The sequence below is a fragment of the Polypterus senegalus genome, chromosome 17 (assembly GCF_016835505.1).
Source record: "Polypterus senegalus isolate Bchr_013 chromosome 17, ASM1683550v1, whole genome shotgun sequence".
NCBI classification, from domain to species: domain Eukaryota; kingdom Metazoa; phylum Chordata; class Cladistia; order Polypteriformes; family Polypteridae; genus Polypterus; species Polypterus senegalus.
Genome location: NC_053170.1, coordinates 31,330,270 through 31,353,816, shown reverse-complemented (window position 1 = coordinate 31,353,816; position 23,547 = coordinate 31,330,270). Strand labels below are relative to the sequence as shown.

Sequence of the window (23,547 nt, the reverse complement as noted above, 5' to 3'; positions counted from 1 at the left end):
ACAGTTTTAAATTCAAGCCGTATTTTGTGATGCATTCAGAGGAAAATTAAATAAATAAACAATAAAAAAACTATTCTGTGACACATTTATTTATTTACGCTCACATTTCATGCTCTTTTTCTTTATATATTGTCAGATTTCGCAGTACCTTTTCTATTTGCTTATTTATTTTTATTTTGCCTATAATATTCCTCCATACTTGCTTTCCTAGGAGTAAACTATCTGAAATATTATAACAGGCTTGCTGTTGAAGGCTGTGGATATTAAGTTGGCAAGGCTGAACCTTTTTATGCACTCATTGTAGGTCTATATTTATAACTACAGTGTTAATGTCTTACAGAGTACAGAGATCCAAAAAATTTCTCTTGGGAGAAATATCTTGAAGAAACTAGCAGTCAGCCAGCTCCAGCCAGAGCCTTTAAGGTGGTAAGTCTTCAGATTGTACAAAAAGCTGATTTAAGGTTCCTGATTCACCATATGAAATTTGTTGGGGCACAGTCGGAAGTATTTGATCAACTTGGTTTTAAATGAAGAAATGGAGATGTGGCACGATGATATGCTGACTTACACAAAATTAACTGTCTTTACTAATTCACAGATTGAGGTACCAGCTTCTTGCATGCATTAATGATTATTGCAAATCAAATTATTTTTTAATAAAGTTTAAAAAAATGCTTTAGGGGATTTCCTTGTTGATATTTTGGCATTGGTTTACAGAAATAGCCTGTTAATATCTAATGTGTGTACAGGCCAGTGAGTTACTTATACTCTTGCACACTGATATATCATCTAAATGTTGAAATTGGTTTAAAAACAATAAAACTGAGGAACATGTGTAGTTTTACAAATAATACAGACATGTGGTCACACTCTGAAAAGGGAAGTATGCACCCAAATCTTATTCATAGTCTAGCAGAAGCTGACACCAAATAGGTGCTGTTTAAAGTGGAACTTACATTTACATCATTCGATGGAATTTGTGCAAGGAATAATTATTTTTCCTTGTTCAGTATGTCATTTAAATTCTCATTTTAGTGAGGATTTTATCTTCAGGATGTGTCTCATCATATATTTATATAGTAGTATGATTGACAGTGATATTTTAAGACCTGAGCCTTCATTTAGTTAAATGTACACAATTCTGTCTGCAGGCTCATTTCTCTGTGGCCATCACTACAGGGTGGTCCAGATCTAATTATGCAGATCCAGATCGTCTGGATGACTTTGATTTATGCGGGGATGATTCCAGTTCGGTGTGAAGACGATTCTTCATGTCGTCATTTGTCACACTTCTCGATGATCTGGGATTTTTCGGGTGATTTACTATGTAATAAACTTAATAAGTTATAGTGTAATGAAAATTGCATAATTAGATCTGGATCACCCTATACATAAAAATCACATCTGCTAATGAAGTGCTTTTTTCATGCACTGTGTACATTTTATTTCTTGATAATTTCAATGTGCTTATTACTTGTGGTCTAAACCTTGTACATCTATTACAGAACATTAGTGATGGACCCTCAGAAACAGAACTTGCTCCTTAGGGACTATTTAGTCTGTGTTATTAGTATATGGAATATGGAGTTGTGCGAGATATTGTGCATCCTACATAGGATGTGAGTTGTGGATTATGCAATGAGGTTGAGACCCAGAAGGACCATCTTTTTTTTTTTTTTTTTTTAAACAGTACAACACCCTCTCGGCTCTAATATATTTTTAATCTTTCAGTTCTAGTTTCTAATGTGACTATTCATCATTGAGCCTCTCTAAATGTGGAGCTGGAGGTTATCCTGGCAGCTTCAGGTACAAATCAGAAACACCAGCACCCACAATGCCTCATACAGGGCAATAAGACATACATAAGACAATGTGTCCGCCTAGGATGTGAGCACAGGACCTGTAAAGTGTACTTTTATTATGTTACATGATTGTATTTCATTTAACAATATTTGTACCTGTAAGATGTCTTTTGAGTGATTTTTTTTTTTTTTGTATGTCCTAAACCCCATCAGAGACCACACCATGGTTTTCAAGTGAACATGAAGCTAGAAGCAGTGGATAAGAGAAATCCAGTTTTGATCAGAGTGGCTTCAATTGAGGACACGGATGACCACCGTTTAAAGGTAAAAGAAAAAATAAAAGTCCAAATTAGCATAAGCAATTCTAGGTAGAAGTACACAAAAATTAAGAATAGTTGTGTCAACTATAAAAATGTATGCTTCAGTTTAAATGTTTAAAACATAAGTATTAGTAATTGTACTAGAAATGTATATATTTTCACCCTCTATGAAAACTGTCTGTTGTTTGAGTGAAGCTGTTTTTAAGATTTGCATTCATTTACCTATGGCAGATCCACTTTGACGGCTGGAGCCAAGAGTATGACTACTGGGTAGATGCTGATTCTCCAGATATTCATCCAGTTGGCTGGTGTACCAAAACTGGACACCCACTGCAAACTCCCCACGGTAAGAGTGCAGTATTTATTTAGCTGCCATTAATTACATTGAGTTGTTTTACGAGTTAATTTAATTTTGCTCCTATAAAACGGACTTTGAATTTGCTGGTGTGTTATAGAAGTATAATTAATGAGTTGTACTAATTCTTGTTTAGTGCTTTTCACTGAGTGCAGATGTTTAAACATTTACTTACAAATTATATGATGACAGTAAATTAATAAACAGTGCAACATTTACAAATATAAATGCACAGATTCAGTTATACAAGCAATAGTCATAATTCTCTCAATTCAGGTTATCTCTACAGGTGGATGAGCATTTCTTTATTTTAATAAATTAAATTGGACACTTAATGGAAAGGAAATTGATTCCTTAAAAGTGCAGTAATAGGATACGATACAGTTTATTGTTATATAGATGCAGATTCTCAGGTAAAATGCAAGTATAGATTATAGTAATAACTAAATGCAAAATCAGCAAATACAGCAGTAGCTACCATTACTCACTTATATGAGATGCTGAAAGTGCCACCCTTTTTCATTTACACATTTAATTTAGAATTTAGTCTGTATTCTTTGACAATACCCCTCTGAAGCACCCATTTTCTGGGATAGACCCTTCAAATTCCTACACCTACAGTCTTTGTTATGTGACTAATAGTGGTATACTTGCAACAGGCTAAGAGGAACAGTATGACATCATCTCTAATTAATCATCCACAGATAGCATTCTCAAATCACCTTAGTTCAAGGACTAGTGATTTATCAGCATTTGTTCTGTACAGCCATCAAATAGTAAGAAATATGTCTTAGAAATACTGTTTATACAGAAACATGAAGATGAACTAGCATAGGTATACAAAAAATGGTGTAAGTGTGTGGTATATGATCCATGCAGTATACATTGACAACAGGGGCTGAACAAATTGAGAACTGCCGCAAGGGAGGTCTTATGTCTTGGCTTCTCTTCCCACAAACAATCAGAAACTGAAAAAGGCATTCAAACAGTAAAAGCCAACAAGCGTGATATTAATGCAGTTGCATTAGGCATCAGACGCTTGCTATTTTCAGGCTGTAAGTCAGCATCTGGTGCCAACAAAGCAGAGCCTTTCGCTGATTAAAGTTCTATTAATAATCTTCCTAGACCACGCATAGCACAATTGGCTTGTGTGAAGGTGTAGCTTAGAAGGCCTGGTCATGATGTGTAGAGCAGTAGAACGGAAACTGGGAAGATGGATGTTAATTATGAGTAGCGGCCATGCTACTTGTGGAAAATTAATAATTATCATTATAATGCATATCACAAAATACAGGATGATAAAAGCCTAGTCTAATAACATAATTTGAAGAGAAATCAGATTTTACACATGAAATTGATCTCATTTTGAGAGCATTTCAATTGTCGTATTACTTAAAAATACTTATCTGCGTCGTTTGGAACATGACAAGGATACTTTGTAAAAGTTGATACTGTATGCAGTTTAAATGTAGGACTTGAAGGAGAATTACATCATACTAGGTGACACATTAACAAGAAAAAAACTTGGTTTATCATTGAATTTTAAGGGACAGTCTGGATGTTTAAAAAAAAAAAAAATGCACAAAAATTTTCAGCAACAGTTTCTTATGATTAATGTCCGGAAATAATAATTTGGAAAGTGTTGTATTACAAGTATTTTTTCATGTGTTTGTGTGTGTGTGTGTGTGTTGAATTAAACTGATAATACATCATGCATTGTAGCGGACTTCTTTCGGCTGTATTTTTGGCTAGAGCTATCAATTCTGTTTTTCGTAGGACCGTCTGATGTTCCCAGTCTTCCTGGGCAAGGATGTCCCACACCAGGATGCCATGGAATTGGACATATAAAAGGCCCTCGCTATGGCACACACTACACGTAAGTTTCTGAGGCAGTCCCTTTTTTGTTTTCACATATTTTAAATCAGTATGGAGCTAATTAAAATGTTTCAATGGTGGGCACCCTCAAACACATGGGATTGGTTAATACATACTGAAAGTTGGGGCCTCACCTTTAAATTCTTCGCACATGGTTACTGGTAAACATCTTTGGACGGGAGGTTTCCCAGGTGAGCCGCTTTCACCATGTTAGAACAAAGTCCAGTGCAGGTCCTGCTCTCCTGCACTGCCTTTTAAAAACTTAATTTGTAGAGTTCCTATGGAGCCATTTAGTTGTGGTGTAACAAGGTAGTGTAGGTAGATTGTCCTGTTTAGTAGAAGTCCGTTATTTCTGGTTGTAACAGTGCAAAATATGGTAAGAACTAGGGCTGTCAAATCGAATGTTACTATTTGAGTAGACTTTTGAGTGAATTTTAAAGCAAAGGATATGAATGTAAACAAATCTTTGTTTATTTTAACTTCCTCTCATTTTGTTATCATATTATTTCAGATGTGATGCCCAATATTGCATATTTTACAGATCTGTTTTTGCACATCACTTCCGTGCTCCGCCTATTTGCCTTTTTGAATCGTTAGCTTGTATCATCATCATTAAAATGGACAGCATTCTGCTTCCAAAACACATACGTTCACAATGCATTTTGGGACAGATATGTCTGTCCCATTGTCCACTGTTAAATCTACAGGTGTGGTAATAACAGATTTTAAGCAGTTATTGGGTATGCTGAAAGACGCTTTTGATTCTGAGATCCCTAACTTACTGTTGAACATCCTTTATGGTAAGGAAACCTGGCTTCCTTTTGTCATTAAATACAATGGAAGGTAACTGACATACTGTATATCTGAGTCTTTTCAACATCAGCAATGCTCATTTTGCCACCACAACAACCCACAGTTTCACACACAGTCCACCTCTCAGAAGACTGTCGACTTGCCAATCAATGCCTATAGCCTTGAGATGGAATGGAAAAAGACTATTCAGGTCATCTGTATTACATTTTTGCTTCAACTTGACCGATTGCTCCCACTTGCAGCACTTGGTTAGAGTCCATTTTAAAGTATCAGATCAACTCCTGCATGTTCTGTTTTTTGACTGCTAATTTTTTACTCATTGAAGTAACTATAGCATTTGCTTATAGTGCTTTACTTCAAAAGATTTATTCTATGTTATTTGTTAATTTAGTAGCTTCCTGATTACTTCACATAAATAATTGTATTTTTTGTATAAGTTAATTATCCCTTGTGTTTTGAAGTGATGAATGACAAGAATTTCTAAACTCACGTTTTTATGGGCAACAAAGAAAAAAAATAGAATAAAACGGTGCTTTATGGTGATCAGAGCTGGACCATAGCAAACATTATGAAAATGTCTTTTAAAAAAAAACAAATCTCCGTCAACACTACAAAACACATGGAACAAGCTAAATCTTTAAAAAAAACTACTAGTTGTGCTACCCGCCCAAGATGAGTTGAAATTTAGGTAATCAACATAGACCTCAGTATTAACGTGTGCAATGCATATGTCTCTGTTACACAACTTCTGGTATGGAATTCCTAAAAGCAGTGTTAATGTTTGTGATGCGCCATCTATTGGAATGATACAGACATAGCAACTGGACAGACACACAGATGCTTGTCCTTTAATTCAGGTGGATCATTTTTGGGTGGAATATTACTTTAAAGCTTCAGTCTTACTTTAAATATTTTTTGTAATTTGTATTGAGTAAGGATGTTTGCTAAATATGCATTAATAATAAGAAGTAAATATGTAAAGATCATTACAATACTACATTTAACATATTCGGTTATTTCATTTGTAAACCAAGTAAAGACTCACAGTACCTTAATTTATATAAAGAGAGATGGGTAAGGAACATTGTGGTCTGACCTCTACGAGCTAAAAGAAGCATAGCTAGGAACAATTGTCTAAAGACGCGTTGAATGTGCTCGAGAGACCACAAGTGATTTTGTGCCTGGCTCCACTTTATCTTTAACCACATTACTTTGAAGGCTTTTCTTTGTTTTTAAATGTGTCTTTTAGGTCGGAGACGACAAACTTCATGCTTTACAGATGAACCAAAAAAAGTTAAAATAATTATAATACCTTATTTAAAAAAAACGGATACAATCAAAAATTTAAATGTACATGCAAGAATTTATAACCTACATTTAATTATATTTTTTTGTAATTTAATTATTCTAATTTGATTCTTTGGACAATTTCACTTTACTAGTAAGAACAGCTCAACTAGGCAAAAGCCAATGACAATTAATAATTATTAAGAAATGAAGATGGGTCAGTTTGGGGAAAAATATAAGAGCTTTCTTCAAGTGCCATCATAAAAAACATCAAGCACTGCGCTGAAACCACAGGAAAGCTGGGCCATGAGTTACTCTGCTGCAGAGGAAAGGTAATTAGAGACACCACCAGCCTCAGAGAAGGTCAGTTAACTGCACTTCAGATTTCATCTCTAATTAGGTGACTTCGAGCAACAGACACATCTCAACCAAGCAGCCATGCACTTCAGAACATGCAATCAACGTGATCGGTATTTAGATGGGAGACCATGTAGGAAAAGCATGTGTTTCTGCTGGAAGAGATGTTGGCGAGGCCAGTGGGGGACCCTGTACTGTAAATATGGTGCCGTCCTTCAGATGAGACATAAAACAGAAGGTCCGGACTCTCTGAGGTCATAAAAGATCCCTGGGCGCCTGTCATAAAGAGTAAAGTATTTCCCGATGTGCTGGCTAAATTGCCCATCACTGTCTGGTCATTTGACTTCCTAATCATCCCCTGTCTGTAGCTGGCTCTCTCTGTCACCTCTTCACCAACTAATAAGTAATGTGTAGTGAGCGTACTCATGAAAAGTAGCCGCCATTGCATCATCTTTATGGATGCTGCACATTTGTGATGGTTCAAATGACTCCATAGAACCGCTTTCAGCTCCTTGAAAAGCACTCTATAAATGCAGTGTCTTCTTCTTCTTCTTTAACATTAATTGCTAAGGGGAGACAGTGGGAATTGTGCCTTCATGGTAGAACTACCACAAACAAACTACTACTAAAAGAAACAAATTAGAAGAAAAGACTTGTGTGGGCCTAGAAGCACAGGCAGTAGACATCAGACTAGATTAAATTGGTGCTCTGGTCTAATTAATACAAATTTGAGATTTGGTTAACCTTTGTGAGAAGGTTAGTGGATGATGTCTGTTTGTTAACTTCCTGCCAGTAAGAATGATGACTTGGGGGTGCTTTGCTGGTGACATAGTTGGCAACATATTTAAAACTGAATACACCCTTAACCAATATACAGTACTATCAGAAAAGTCTTCAGACCCCCTCCACTATGTTCACATTTTGTTGTGTTGCTTCCTTATGCCTAAAATCATTTAAATTTAGGCCTCTCAAGGACAATATCAAAGTTGTTCCCAGGCCACTCCTGTGGTGGCTTTGCTATGTGCTTAAGGTCAGTGTCATGTTGGAATGTGAACCTTTGGCCAAGTCTGAGATCCAGAGCAGGTTTCAATTAACGATTTCTCTGTACTTCAGCTCCTGCACAACCCTGTGCAGTTTCCCAATGCTTGCCACTGATAAACAACCCCACCGCATGATCCCCTCGGCATTATGCTTCACCGGTGGAGTGGTGTAGCACAGATGGTGAGGGGTGCCTTGTTTCCTCCAGACATGATGCTCAGTACTAAGGCCAAACAGTTCAGTCTTGGCCTCATCAGACCAGAGGATCTTGTCTTTTATAGTCTGAAAGTCCTTGAGGAGCCTTTTTGCAAATCCCAAAAAGTATTTGTCTTTTATTGAAAAGAGGCTTTTGTTTGCTCAATTTGCCATAAAGTCCATATCAGTGCAGTGTTGCAGTAATTAATGGTCATCCTTCTGGACGTGTCCCCCATCTCCTCCAGAATAACCATGAGGTCCTTGGTCACCTCTTACCATGGCCCTTCTCGCCCACTTGCTTAAATTTACCAGTTGGCCAGCTCTAGTTAGGGTATTGGTTGTTCCATTTAAGAATTATGGAGGCCAATGTGTTCTTGGGAACCTGCAATCCTGCAATAATTTGTATAGCCTTCTCCAGATCTGTGCCTCAGCACTGTCCTTCCTCTAAATTCTGCCGTCAATTCCTTCGATCACATAGTTTGGTTTTTGTTTTGATACACATGGGAGTTTCCATGGACAAGTTTGTGCCTTGCCTAATCATGCCCAGCTACTTGAATTGGTCACTGGTGAGCTCCGAAAAAGGTGTGGAAACAGATATCTAAGTGAGCCAAATGTCAAGTGTCCTACCAAAGAACCTAAATAACTGCATCAATGTGATATTCAAGTTTTTTTATTTTTAATAAATGTGCAAAAATTTCTAAAATCCTGCATTCTGCTTGTCTGTCTGGAAATTTAGGTGTATTTAAAAAGTTTTTGCACAAGGATGCAGTATAGCAGAATGTGAAGAAAGTGAAGGGGTCTCATTATCTTCTGAATGTCCTACCACAGCATTCTGCAGTGGCCCACTGTCCCATCTGGTTAATGTAAGCTGGGCTGTTGTCTGTTTTTGAACAGGACAATTACCCAAAACATACCAACAGGCACAGCAGATGACCTGGCCAGTTGAGATGGTTTGGGGTGAGTTGGAACAGAGAGTAAAGGGAAAGCAGCTAGCAAGTGTTCAGCATGTGTGGCAGTTCTTTTAGGGCAGGTGGAAAAGCATCCCAGGTGAGACCCCTGTTTGAGTAGGTGTGCCCAAACCTTTGACTGATACTAGTTAGTATTTATACACAAGATAATGTAAATGGGTGTCTTACCTCCATTTTACTTCCAAAAGACATTACAACATTTTACAAAAGGGTCAGAGAGTAAACCATCTTGTGAACTTGACTGATTAAAGCTGTCAACGTTTCCTATGTGTCAGAAGAGCCATTTGATTAGTTGAGGCTTACTTATGCCAAATGTGTTTCATCATTTTCCCAACAGAGATGGAGAGGCTCTAAAATGTATCTGTTGTTAACTATGATGACTAAAGCAAAGTGTTATTCATCTTTGTGAGTGAATAATCATTCCATAACATAATTGAATAGAAAAAGAGACAAGTGCAATCTCTCTGTGCCACAGCTAAACATTTTATGATCTACTTTTAGTATTTCAGTATGAGGTTAATTTTTAAAAGTGAAGTATCATGGCTGTATATATGTTTATTTAAAAATATGTCTTTATAAAGACTTAGCAGGATGTCTTCTTTTGTGTATATAAAATATACCTGTAATAGCAGCAGGGTTACTTATAACAACATCAGGGTTATAAGTAAGCTGGCACCTATCCCAGGAAGCATCAGGAATATAAGATAAGAACAACCTTGGGACATAATTCTAGCCCATTGCAGGATGCGTGTTGTTTTGTTCTTTTTCCCTTGCGTATGGTCACAGGTTCTGGCAAGTGACCAAAAGAATGAGAACACAAGTGCAAAATTTGTTTATTGCACAGGGTAGTTGAGCTAACTCTTCATGAAGTGGTGAGGACCTTAGCAAAACGGGAAGACCTCAGAGTAGAACTAATGGTCCTCTGTACCAAAGGAGACTTTAAGGTTCTCTGGGAATTTAGTTAGACTGACCCATGGAGAGGTGTAATGTGCATAGATAACCTGAAGAAAACTCGGGACCCACTGAAAGAATTTTGTCTCTCTTAGCCTGTGAGTGTCTAGAAGCAGATGAAAGAGATTTCTCAACATATGGGTGCCTGGTCTGTCCAGCTCATCATGTCACGACTGTGACACAAATCAGGAGATGTGGAGTGGACATAAACCGGTTTTCCATGTGATCTCCAAACTTATCCTGGCATTTGTTTTACACTGACAAAAAGATGTCTATACTTTCCTAGAAAAAATGGGTGTCAAGTATAGCAGTTAGCATTTTACAATGTTCTGTACATCAACATTACTTGCAGATTGCTTGCCACTTCATTGATTTTTTTTCTTGATTGCTTTTTGTTTTTTCAGAGGACCAAAGAGAATGTTACAGGCTGTACCATCAATTCCAATGCAAAGTGGCATAACAAGTGGTATTTTTGTGAAATGAATGCGAAAACATACACCTCTAACAGATGTCACTAATTTTCACCTGTGAATGTGCCCTTGGCACACAGAATTTGGATCACTATACGCACCTTGTATGTTTGACCATTTCTTTAGGCATCTGCAAAGTGACATGCACAGCAGTAGATGATTAATAACACCCTCTGATGCCCTGAACCATAACAACACATAATCTGTTAAACAGGTGGGAGTATTCACACAACTCGTACAAACTCTGTGTTTAAAGTGAGTGGACTTGTTACCTTGCCTTTTCAGATGCGTTAGTATTTTACAATTCAAAATGTTAAGGCAGAAGAAATTTTTCAGTGAGACAATTTTGTGAACTGTAAATGGATGTTAAATGTGTTTTTCATTAAGATAGCCCAATGATGTGTCAACAGAAAGGTCCAGGTACTGCTGACCATAATTTTTGGAGTTGCTGTTGGGTACTGATAACATTTTACACTTGTCATCCACTCCTGGTTTGCTCAGTACTCAGTGTAAATGTTAAAATATGTTTCAAATCATTTTTCTCCCTATACATTGCTAAAATGTATCAAAGATGTTCCCAATTGGTGTACTGCTATGAATTTTAAGCTAAAAAGAATTGCAATATCATGTACATATAGATGGATGGACATTTACAGTATTTGTCCCCAGAGTGAAATTTGGCTGAACCTCTTTAAATAAATAGATGATATATATATGTACAGGGTGGGACAGGGAAAGGGGAAATTTTCAGTTGACATTCAATGCATGAATAAACATATTACAAAATACATTTAATGAAGAAATGTATTGTACAGGGCGGCATGGTGGCGCAGTGGATAGCGCTGCTGCCTCAAAGTTAGGAAACCCAGGTTCTCTTCCTGGGTCCTCCCTGCTTGGAGTTTGCTTGTTCTCCTCGTATCTGTGTGGGTTTCCTCCCACAGTCCAAAGACATGCAGGTTAGGTGTATTGGCGATCCTAAATTGTCCTTAGTGTGTGCTTGATGTGTGTGTGTGTGTGTGTGCCCTGCGGTGGGCTGGCGCCCTGCCCAGGGCTTGTTTCCTGCCTTGCGCCCTGTATTGGCTGGGATTGGCTCCAGCATACCCCCGTGACCCTGTATTTAGGATGTAGCGGGTTGGATAATGGATGGATGGATGTATTGTACAGAATATGCAATTAATGATGTTAATCAATGTTCATTCAATATTCATTTTATTTTTCGAAAAAACATCATGAAGGTGTTGTCCGTTTCTCCGTACACATTCTGACAGCCTATTGTGAAAATTCTGCATTGCTCTACGTAACATGTCGAGAGGAATGCCTGCGATTTCTTCTTCAATCATCCTTTTTAGTTCTGCAGTGGCTGCAGGACGTGTGCAGTACACTTGGTTTTTAAGATGTCCTCACAGGAAAAAATCACAAACAGTGAGATCTGGGGATCTCCGAGGCCATAGAATGTCACCGTTGTGTGAAATGACATGCCTTCCAAACAATCGTCGGATAGCTGCCATCAACTGTCAGGCATTATGTGAAGTGGCTCCACCTGGGCACTTCTTTTTTTAAGGTTGAATTTCTTCGAAATTATGCTTTCATGTTTTAATTGTGTGACCAGACTGGACACAATCATGACGTCCTAACTGGTAATGACGACGCAGCAGTCACACTATCACCATTCTTATAAAGGGCTTTCACAGCAAACACTCGTTGCTCACCACTCCACTGATCCATTATAACGAATAGCAAGGGGTTCTAAACAAGGTTGCGTTGGTCCCAAACAACTGCCAACACCCTGTTGCTAAATTTCCCATTTCCCTGCGCCACCCTGTATACAATATCACACTCACACACACAATGGTCTGAACACACCAGAATGCCTACAAAGAAAGAAAATTAAAAATAAAGAACCCTTCTGACTTGGCAGTCCCAGGCCCAGTGAGGCATTATGCAGGATATTGCTGTTGGTATAAAGGACCCTCAGTTGTGTTTCTTGGCACACTTCTGCTGAATAATTGGTTGGTTGAAAGTCCTCAGTGTTTTCTCTGACAGAGAGAAGATGTGCAGCATTGTTAATAATGCACTCAGTTTTGTTTTAAGTCTCTTCTTTGCTATTAGTTCCAAGGGTCTAGAGTGTGTCCCATAACTAAGCCTGCCCTTTTAAATAGCTTGTTGATTTGGTGGGCCTCTCTTGAAGCGATGTTACCAGCCCAGCACACCACAGTGTAATATGTACTGTATATCTACAGTGTTGGGTATGTGTTGGCGTATAAGACAAATGTCACTCAGCTCAAGATAGTGTTGTTTAGATTTTTTAGAATCTGCAGTAAAATGTGTTTTTCATTACAGAAATTTTCCCAAAGTGATGTGTAAAAGTTTAAGAGGTTGTTAATTTCTTAACTATTTCTTTATTTCAGGTCTTAAGCGGTGTTTGGCTTTCATTGATAAGAACTGATGTAGATTCTTTTCTTTAGGGCATAACACAATTTTGTAGTTGTTAAACGTGTCAGGAGAGCTTGATGGTGATCTTAGAGCCTAGTGTGCGAGCAACAGGAGTACAGTCAACCCTCATTTATCGCGGTTAATCCGTTCCAGACTCTGCCACGATAAATGAATTTCCGCGAAGTGGGATTCTTTATTTATAAATTGAATATCTTCGCAGTTAGAGCATAGAAAACCTGTTTATGACCTTCTAAATACATTTTCTATCATTATTAGAGCCTTCTGGACATGAAATAACACCCTTTAGTCAAAAGTTTAAACTGTGCTCCATGGCAAGACAGAGATGACTGTTCCGTCTCACAATTAAAAGAATGTAAACATATCCTCCTCTTCAAAGGAGTGCTGTCAGGAGCAAAGAATGTCAGACAGAGAGTGAGAGTGAGCGAGAGTGAGCGAGAAAAGCAAACAATTAAAAATCAGTAGGGCTGTTTGGGCTTTTAAGTAGGCACCACTGGACAAGGCAGCAATGTGAAGGTAGTCTCTCTTTTTAGAGGAGCGTCCGTATCCTCTAGGCCAGTGTGCGAACACCCCCTCTGCTCACACCCCCTCCGTCAGGTGCAGAGAATGCCAGAGAGAGAGAGACAGAGACAAGCAAACAATCAAAAATCAGTACGGGCTGTTTGTGCTTTGAAGTGTGCGAAGCACCGCACGGGAAGCATATCGTATATCATTGAGGAGTTTTATGTAATATGTAATATATGCTCTGATTGGGTAGCTTCTCAGCCATCTGCCAATAGCATCCCTTGTATGAAATCAACTGGGCAAAGCAACTGAGGAAGCATGTACAATAAATTAAAAGACCCATTGTCTGCAGAAATTCGCGAACCAGTAGAAAAATCTGTGATATATATTTAGATATGCTTACATTTAAAATCTACGATCTAAGTGAAGCCGCGAAAGTCGAAGTGCGACATAGCGTGGGATCACTGTACTGTACTTGAAATGCCAGAGTGCTTCACAAACTGTTTCTCAGTTAATTTAGGAAATGTGCCACTTTATTAAGAGTTGCTTTTGTATTCTTTTACTCTTTTTTTGAATCTGTCCTGATATTATTTTGCCTTGAAAGTGATGAGACAAGGACTGTCTGGTGTAGAGCAGGATGATTGCTGTCTTTTGTAGTCACTGGTGTTTTTTAATCTATATATTCTTGCTTTCTCAGCCTAGTAAGCTGCCCATATTCTGAGATGAACTTGAACAAAGAAGGCCTCCTGCAGGACCGCTTGAGTGGGGAGAAGCCCTGTGTGTTGTCAGGATCTCAGAAAACGAAGAAAACTGATGGACCAGCAGCAGTCCCTGCTATACAGGAACTGGTTGATGGATCACCTCACTCCAGGTCAGCTACTTGAATTGACACGAGGGAGCAGAAAACTTAAGTTGGAATGCAGAGTAGTGATTTTTAACAAAAGATTTTGTTGGACAGTTGTGCCCACATCAGGTTAATTTGGTTAATTCTTTATGTGGCTGTTATAATTCAAATGTCTTACACTGCATATGTTTAGTTTATTAAAGTAATGCCAGTATCCATAAACTAAAATTTATAAAAATAAAATTGTTTTCATTGCTGCACAGTGGAGGCACTGCTGTCATGTTCCAGGTGCTCTCTAAGTGGAGGTGGAAGTTTTTCTTGTGTCCACAAGGGTTTCCTCTGGGTGCTCGAGTTTCATCCCACAGTTCAAAGACATGCAGGCTAGGCGGAATGGCAATGCTAAATTGGCCCTAGTGTGTGCGTGTGTTCATCCTGTGATCACCCTGTCCGTGGATTGCTCCTGCTTTGGGCCCGATGCTTGCTGGGATAGGCTCTAACTTCCCTGCAACCCTGCTTAGAATATTACTCTCTTGGAAAAAGGAAATGAATACATTATTTTCTACTGGTTTTATAGAGTTATTACTGTCATGTGTATAGAGTATTGATGAACATATTAAATTACTGATTCAATTTAATGACAATTAAGAGCATTCATTTGGCAAACGTGGAAACATCCAACCCTCCCCCTAACCTTGTTTCATTATCTAATGGCCAATACCTTATACAGATATTTTATGGAAGCCATCAAGTTTCCTGCTTTATCTCCATTACTTTCAGTTAGTTTCATTTTCTGATGACTCTTTGTCAATGCTTTCTGGCTGCAGTCTTAAACGTACTTCCCCTCAATTTCCACTGGTATCTCTTAAGTGGGTTCAATGAAAAGAGTCCTGCTGGCTCAACTACACCGCAAATTTTGTAGACCTGGTTTATATCTTTATACTTTGTACTTAATTCTCTACAAAATCCCCATTGTTTTCATCGTTGATTCTCTTCTAGTAGTTTGAAGATCTCTTTGCAGTAAAACTCCATTCCAGTCTGATCACACAATGCCCTTTACAAGACCTACTGCCATTTCCGTCTTTGTCACCTGCTGATTTTTTGCAATGAGTTCAATGATTTTTTTTGTTCTTCTTTTTCCCTGTTGCTTTCAGCAGAGGCAGTTTGGGAATGACCACCCTGAGCTGTCCTGCAATACCATACTTTATTTTTGTGTTTTATCTGTCTTCTGTCAATGCTAAGACCTATACAGGTGTCATTATCAACATATAAAGGCCATGCATGAATATTACTGGAAATGTCCTCCTTTACAAGAAATTCGATCATTGCATGTTGGTGAAACTGTTTTTGGTTGCCGTTTTCTTGTCCTGAACTTTGAAGCCATCATTTTTCATTGTAGGAGGCAGAGATTAAACAACTTTACAATGCTGCTCACTGTCCAAGATGTTCATTACTTTTGTACTTGTGTTATTGATAGGACTGCTGTCCCCATTTGCCTTGTCTTCATGGTGTACATAACATTTTGCTTTAGTTATTTTAATGTAGCATATTTTATTCAGATATGAAATCCTGTTTAGTACCGAGGTCAGAGTTTAATGAAGAGTTCTGCAAAGTTTTTCTCCTTTTTTGTTAATATTAAGAATGCCTCAAACTCCACTTTGCTTTTTTATATTTAGAAATCTTTAGGACCAGTCTTCAGAAAAAAACGCAGAGAGCAGCATTACTGTCATAAACAGATCAGGACATAAACTGTACACTGTCTGTCAAATGAGATTTCTCTTTCATTATCGGCTACTTCATTTGGGATGACCATTAGCCCAGAGAATTTATGATGATTATTGAACTATTACAGAAGTAGTGCTTGGTTTTTATTTATGAGGCATCTTTATTGAGAGGTGTTAGGGTGCTTCTTAATAATATCTGTATAATTTTAATTTTGTTAGAAATTCCTGGAGCATTGACAGTGAAAGGTCGGGTCGCAGTAGCGTACAAAGTCTTGGGGAGAGCATTGAAGAAAGACTTGAGGGTTCTTGTGAGTCTACAGAAAATGGCGTAAACGTCAAAAGGTAGGAGGGATTCCATCAGAATGTTTTCTTACATATACAGTGCAGTTCAGTAAAAAGATGTCCTTACATGTTTAGGTCCGGCCACCCCCCCTTGTGCTTGAAGACGCAAGTAGTGAAACAGGAACTGGGAGATGGAAGAGGTAAGGATTTTGTTTCCAGTCCTAGCAAATTCACTGCATGTATGGTTTCTGATGAAACAATTCACTATTAATAAAAACATAAGTTTGACAAATTTGAGCCCAATCAGTGCATAAAGCTTATTAGATCAGCTAAGAGTGAAGCTGTGCCAATATGTCATCCAGATACTTTCCAAAGTTCTCAAGCGTTCTGCTTCAACTACACGACTATGTAGTTTATTTCAGATACCCGCAACTCTTTATGTGAAGAAGAGCTTGCTGGCTTATTGTCCTAAATGCACTTCCCAAAGGGGTGAGTTGCAGAAGATAAGATAAACTCGACTCACCAGGCAATGCTGAGAGTTGACCTCAGGATGTTGTTTACTAGATGGGTGCTCTGATCTTATGTGGAATATTGAGACTCTGAAATTCACAATTGGACTAGGATTAAAATGGCAAATTGTACAGCTTTGTACAAACTTTCCCAAACACAACTTCAGTTTCAAGTGCAAATGTATGTTAGAGGCACAGAAGCTGACAGGAGTGTTCTCTTTATTGACTTTACTTTCATCTGTCCATTAATGTAACACTTTGTGTAATTTTCCTGTTGCCATTAAGCTCTTCCTTTTCTGGCTCAGGTGACTCCTCATTAAACATTTTAGCCACATGTAAAGACGTAGCATTATTGTATGTTATATTTACACTATAGTTTAATTCTGCTGACTTCCAACTGCTCTGACGAAGGAAAAATTAGGAGGGCAAGGAATCATAAAGTCATTTGATTGTGTAATAAAAGATTCAGTGAGGGAAGCAAGAGAAATCATTACCAGAAAAACATTGAGCACACCAATCATCCAGCAGTCTGCTTCCACGAAGATGAGCTTACACCCCAGGGTACAGTTGTCTCGGTTTGGCCTGAGTGTGTTATCTGTTTGACGTACTGCGTGTCAGATATTTATGACAGAGTAGTTCATCTTGTTTATTATATAGCACCTTTAATAGTGAGGTCCCAGGATGTTCAACAATGTGCTGCACTAAAGGGATAGTATTGAGGTTTGCAATCCAGTTTGCCCGTTAATACAGTAAACAATAAAGCTGGAAGGTCAAATTGTAGTATTAAGTGAATAGCAGAATATAACAAAGGTTTGAAAGTTTTGAAATGAAAATGGATCTTTAATACAACTGATGTTGTACAGCTGGTTGTTTTCAGCTTCAAGTGTCAACCCGAGTGCACTGCACATTGTAGAGGAGAGTACTTAATGACGGCCATGCCGGAAAGACGCTTTGCAGTCTGTCATAGCGAGACACACAGACTCCAGTTGAAACGAAATGCTTATTGAAACAAAATGTTGTGGGAATCTTGAACAGTGTCACTACTTAGTTAAAGCAAGTTATCCAATGGCTTTGAAAAAACTTGGAATGAGATTGAAAAAATTGAGTGTTAGCTTAAAAACAAATCAGCTTGATTGTTTGATATTTATAAAATTACCAATTGTGTATATACATTTTAAAGACAGTGTTGTTGGAATTTCAAACAAAGATTTGAGTGAAGCCAAAGTTCATGTATTCATTTCAAATTCCTTTTTTGTACATTTTTATTAACAAGGAAAGACAGGAAAGATAGAGTAAATAGTGCAATGGATATAATAGAAAATCATTTTTTATTTTTAAGCCAAGTTATTCCATCTTTATATCTAAACAATACAGATACTTTGGGCATTTATTACATTAATTTGCTTTATTTTGTTATATTTCAGCAATATGATTGGCTCCAGTAGACCCCCCGTGTCCCTGTAATTAGGATATAGCGGGTTGGATAATGGATGGATGGATAACATCTGATTCTGTTGAATGCTGATGTAGCAAGTGTAATTGTAGAGATCTGGAATAGATAAGTTTGAACAGAGAATGGATGTTCTGACACTTGGTGTAGGTGACATGTTGAGTAGAGATGGAGATGTTGGTATAGCACTGATAGCGTGGGTGAGAGCTGAGTGGAAGAAATTCCTGTAGCTGCCATTCAGCATTGAAGAAAACAGGAGCAGTATGCTGTATTGAAGTGAGACATGGACAGTGAAGGCACAACATGATGCAAAGGTGAAAAGAATAAAGATGGGAAAAATCGGGTGTCGGAGTGAGAGAGAGAGAGAAAAGCTTAACGTGGAAGGAATGTCTGTTATACTGAGGAGAAGCAGACTACAGAGGTTTGGGCCTGTGGTGTGAAAGGCAGGAGGATGATTGGGTGAAGAAGTGCACCAAGATGGAGGTGGAGTCAGAAGATGATATGGAAAGAATGCATCTCACCCAAAGGATGCAAAGTGTGGAGGAAAGAATATACTGGGGGCAACTGGCTAATCTTAGTAAATGCAGAACATGGCCATTGAAACGATGAATTTTCTAAGCTCAGAAATACGGGGTTTTTCATTATTGAAAGTTTCTTACCTCAGCACTTCACAATCAATTTAAACTTGGCATTTAAATGTTACAGTTTTAACAGATTCATTGCAGCTTATATCAGTTTCACGCCTTCCCTTTTCTATTTGTTTTCTTTTCAATTTATAATTCTGTAACAGGGTCTGTGTTCAGCCTGCCGCAGGCACTCCACGAATCCTCCTACATGCCTCCCTTTTCGTCCAATCCCAGTCATCGTATCCAGATGTGCTGGGAACAGCACTGCAAGCTCCTACCAGAGGTTTTGGGACTGACAGCCAAGCGGGTTGCTAAGTGGAGCATTGAAGAGGTAAGTGATCAGGTTTGCTTAAAAACAAAAACATCCTAGGAGCCTGCCCTAATATACAAAGTACAGGAGAACACAACTTCCTAAAAATCAGCTACTAAAAAAAAAAAAAACAAGTGTTGATGTGTATTGCAAAAAAAAAAGGTCCTTTACATCTATGGAAGAAGCTGCCATTGCCATTTCTCAATTACACCTGTCATGGTGCCTTCTGCATTGTGCTCAGGATTTGATTTTCTTAAAAGAATTGCATGAAAGCACTCCACCAGGTGGAATGATGGGAAATATACTCTGATGTAAGCAGGCTAATTTGTATTCAATGCAATTTTAAACAATATTTCTCTATCAACATTCATGTAAACACATTCACTCAGCCTTTTTTTCAGTACGATTAATCGTCTGAAAAATTGCAAGGCAGTTTAGAGAGCAGACAGCTTTTCAGTACCAAATAAATAGAAAATGATCATAATAAAAACGATTTATTACTTGTATAGCCCAAAATTACACAAGGAATGCTGCAATAGGCTCTAATAGAACCAGTTTTTGGCAGTCTTCCAGCCTAAACTCCCTAGGAAGACAAGAATAAATTCCCAAAAAAAAAATACCCTTGTAGGGGAAAAAACAAAAGGAAGAAATCTTGGGAAAGGCAATTCAGAGAGAGGACCCCCACACCCCCTTTCCAGGTAGGCTGAGCATGCACTGGGTGTCAAACAATGGGTTAAATACAATACATAAAAGAGAACACAAGTAATCCTCTTCACAGAGCTGGATGGCCCATCTATCATGGCTACCTCAGGAATACAATGCAGGAGTATAATAGCAATAGTGCAAACTACAAAGCAAAATGCAAGATTAGATTATATCACGCACTAAATACAGAAGTACTGCATATGAGGATACAGATTTCTTTAGAGTCCTGGAGACCTGTTAGAAAAAAAAACTGTAATGCTGGCCAGATACCATCAGTGTACTGCACAGCAAGTATTTAAAGAACAATGGTAATCGACTGTGTGGCACTACATGAAGAAATCGATCATAGACTAGTAAAATAGAGAGTTCAGCAGAGCAAAGTGGCATGGAGGGTTTACAGTAGGAAGTGGCACCTGTGCCACAGGTGTGTGCTGTGTGGGTGGCACAGGTGAGCATTACATTAGGTCGAGAGTTGGTAAATTGCAGTAATGTGTCATGTGGTCTGGATGCATTTTTTTCAGCTGCTTTTCAAAGCAAACTCTACTTGAGCCTCCTCAATATAATGTTGTGTACTGTATTGCTGTATTTTCTGGAGACACTGTAATATTTTTATTTTTATGCTGTTCTAATCAGTGCTGGTTGCATAAAAATCTCTTATTACACATAATAAACAAAATTATCCAGTACTTTGAGTACATTTTTATGGACAAATATATATGCAACAGTAAAGATTTAAATAGCCATTGCAGTAATGTAATAGTAAAACTGGAACCAAAAAGCTAAGACTAAAACTCCAGATGGCTTTTAATACACCAAAGTGTTGCTTTTGAATGTCCTCCCTGTTACCTTCTGCTGCTGTGTGTGGCCTGCTAATGTTGTGCACGTTGACACCGACTCGCTGTTTTCATTCAGGTGGCATGCTTTGTGGAGGGCTTACCTGGATGTAAAGAACATGCATCCATCTTCCGAAATGAGGTAAGAAGGCCTTTCATCAATCAGTCAGTCATAAAAGTCATACATTTTTGTAATTTATTCCAAGTAGATTTGTAATTGTTTTCTTGTGTCAATCGGGAAGTAAGCATAAGATTTTGTATTTGTTCTTGGAAGTTGTAGAAATTAGTACAATACCCATTTTCTTGACAGCTGATAAATGTGCACCTTCATCTGTAGATTAAATATTCTCACAAACAGTAAAATGTGCATCTTGGCCCTTTTTGTTAAATTTGTTTTGACTTGTTAATATCATGCAGAATAATTATTCAGATAGAATGATTGCACTGCACTTGTTTTAACAGTCCAGCACTTGTGCCCAGGATTTTGAAGCCTGCCAGCCAGCCAGCCGTCCACTCATTTTTTGGATTCCCATATTCTACATCAGTGTTGCAGACAGCCAAACTCTTTTGGCATTTGTAAGCACAGGGCAGGATCGAGCCCCCGATGGCACTATTATAGACCACCCCTCATTCAGCCTAAGCAGCCCATCTCTGGGATGCATAATGAAAACTGGCATACTTGAGAAAGGTCTACTAAGACAGAGAGGAGAATGAAGTGCACATTCAGGGGTCAAGAACAATTCCAAGAAGCCATGCAGTGGCAGCACTGACCGCTCGAATGACCTCATGAATGAAGTATAACTGAAATCGGAGGCACTGTTCATTTAGTCACAAAATCCCATTAAAAGCTGTTGCTTATTAATATACTGTTGACGGATTGTGGGGAATTGAATCAATTTTTTTTTCCACTTTGCTATTTGTAAGATTACAATATACCTTTTTGCAAATTACATAAAATGCATATTTCTGAGGCAAGTAATTTGTATAAAATCATATGGAATCGCTTACTCACCTCTGTTCTACATGAATTATGATCCACCTGTACGGCGCACTGCATGATAATGTGCAGTGAACACACTTGACTTATATTTTTCATCCTCTTCCTCTGTACGTTTTAGTATTTGTTTGCTCAGAGGTTGATGCGCTTGCTGCTTCCTGAGCAGTTCTTCTTTTCTCCACCCTAGCGGCTGCATCTTCTCTTCTTTCGTTGGCATCTTTTCACGTTAAAACTGATTAAGTCAGTGTTTGTGTTGCAATTAATTAGTACGTTTTCTTTCATTTTTCACTGAAGCTGGCACTTAAGTCTTCAATCTGCCTCAAGAATAATTTAAGATATGAAGAGGAAGGGAAAGTGACGGTGAAGGTGGTAGGAATGAGAATGGCGCCCGTAAGCATACGTCACACGGCTGCCCTCTGCCAAGAGTTGATTCTACAATTAAATAAATAAAAAGGGGAATAACCTTGGAGGTCAACCATCACCCGAAAGCGGATAGTAGACGTCACATAGTGTATATGTATACCAAATTTCAGCTTAATAGGTCAAACGGTTTGCAAGCTACAAGTGATTTAAAATCCTGGACAGACAAACGGACAGCCACGTATTATATAAGAAGATTCTAACCTACTCACAGTGGACTCTTGTGTGGTGGTCCATAAGACCATAAGCACGTGATACAGCTGAAGGCTGTCTGGGAGTCCCCACCACTTTGTGTGAGAGCAGACACGTTTATGTTACCCAGCAGCCACTTGTACTGACAACCATAAAACCACCCAGTGTTTTCCCATTCTCTGCTGTATTCTTTTGTTGGTATTGAGCCATTTTCGTTAGTCTGTGGGAGACAAGCAAGTAATATCACATTTTGCTGCAAACTCCCAATAATAAATTTTGAAGTGGAACACATTCATCTTCAAAGAAACAGACATGTACGTACGTACGTAAGTACGTTCATTCACTCATTCATCTCCCAAGCCCGCTTAACCCAAAATGCATAATTTTCTTTGGAGACTTGTCACATTTGGTTTTAGAAATAACATTTTTGGTTACCTATACTTTCCAAGTAAAGTAGATAAATATCCTGCTGGAGAATGGAGCCATGATGGTGTTTAGCAAATCCTTCTTGGAATTAACATCAAACCACGAAATTGCCCCCTCACATAATGGATACAAAGTAAATCTTGCAAGCAAATGTTTTATAAGATTATTCTCTCTGGATAAAAAGTAACGGTACAATGTTATTTTCTTATCCACAGCAGATTGATGGAGAAGCATTCCTTCTACTCACCCAGGCCGACATTGTGAAAATTCTAAGTGTGAAACTGGGGCCTGCACTCAAAATCTACAATGCCATTCTCATGTTCAAGAATGCTGATGAGGAATGATGAACATTAGCCTGCCAAAGGAATGGTCCAACTTCAAAGATTGAAAGGATCCAATGCTGCATCGTGGTCAGTAGGAGAGAGAACCTGAACAAAATGACTGTTGTTGGGGAGAAAGGGAGGTTTTGAGTACATCTGTGGAAGTGCAAGAGCAAGTCAAATGGTCCTTGGTTGTAGAAATTTTTGCGTCCATGTACAGTTTGTAGAAATAAAAATTATATGAAAAACTTTTTTTAAACTCCACTTGATAATTCAAACTTGATTTTTTTAAGCCATTTACACTGTGCTAAGTCTTTATTGCTTTCTTTTTTATTAAAAAAATCATTCTTTCTCAATATAGTTTCCACACTTTTCAATACATGAATACCATCAAGTCTACAAGTTCCCCAAGGACTTCCCTTTCTGAGGTTTTTGGTTGATTTTAAAGCCACTTTTACAGAGCTTCCCTCCCATCATCTGTAAATTGATGATCCCTGTCAAACTGGTAATAATGAATTGCACTGAC

General features: G+C 38.2%; 1 protein-coding gene across 3 annotated transcripts in view; it reads left to right on the top strand.

The window, feature by feature from the left end:
* The window catches only part of l3mbtl1b (L3MBTL histone methyl-lysine binding protein 1b), a 60,206-nt gene extending 36,921 nt beyond the window's left edge, over positions 1–23,285 (top strand). For all 3 annotated transcript variants that reach the window (XM_039739829.1, XM_039739828.1, XM_039739827.1), the window contains exons 13-22: positions 341–426; positions 2,016–2,126; positions 2,354–2,468; positions 4,254–4,353; positions 14,084–14,257; positions 16,171–16,293; positions 16,369–16,433; positions 18,983–19,149; positions 20,746–20,808; positions 22,917–23,285. In XM_039739829.1, coding sequence (XP_039595763.1) covers positions 341–426; positions 2,016–2,126; positions 2,354–2,468; positions 4,254–4,353; positions 14,084–14,257; positions 16,171–16,293; positions 16,369–16,433; positions 18,983–19,149; positions 20,746–20,808; positions 22,917–23,045 — 1,133 coding nt within the window. In that variant the 3' untranslated portion in view covers positions 23,046–23,285. The remainder of the gene's footprint in view (positions 1–340; positions 427–2,015; positions 2,127–2,353; positions 2,469–4,253; positions 4,354–14,083; positions 14,258–16,170; positions 16,294–16,368; positions 16,434–18,982; positions 19,150–20,745; positions 20,809–22,916) is intronic.
* Positions 23,286–23,547: the final 262 nt, after the last annotated feature.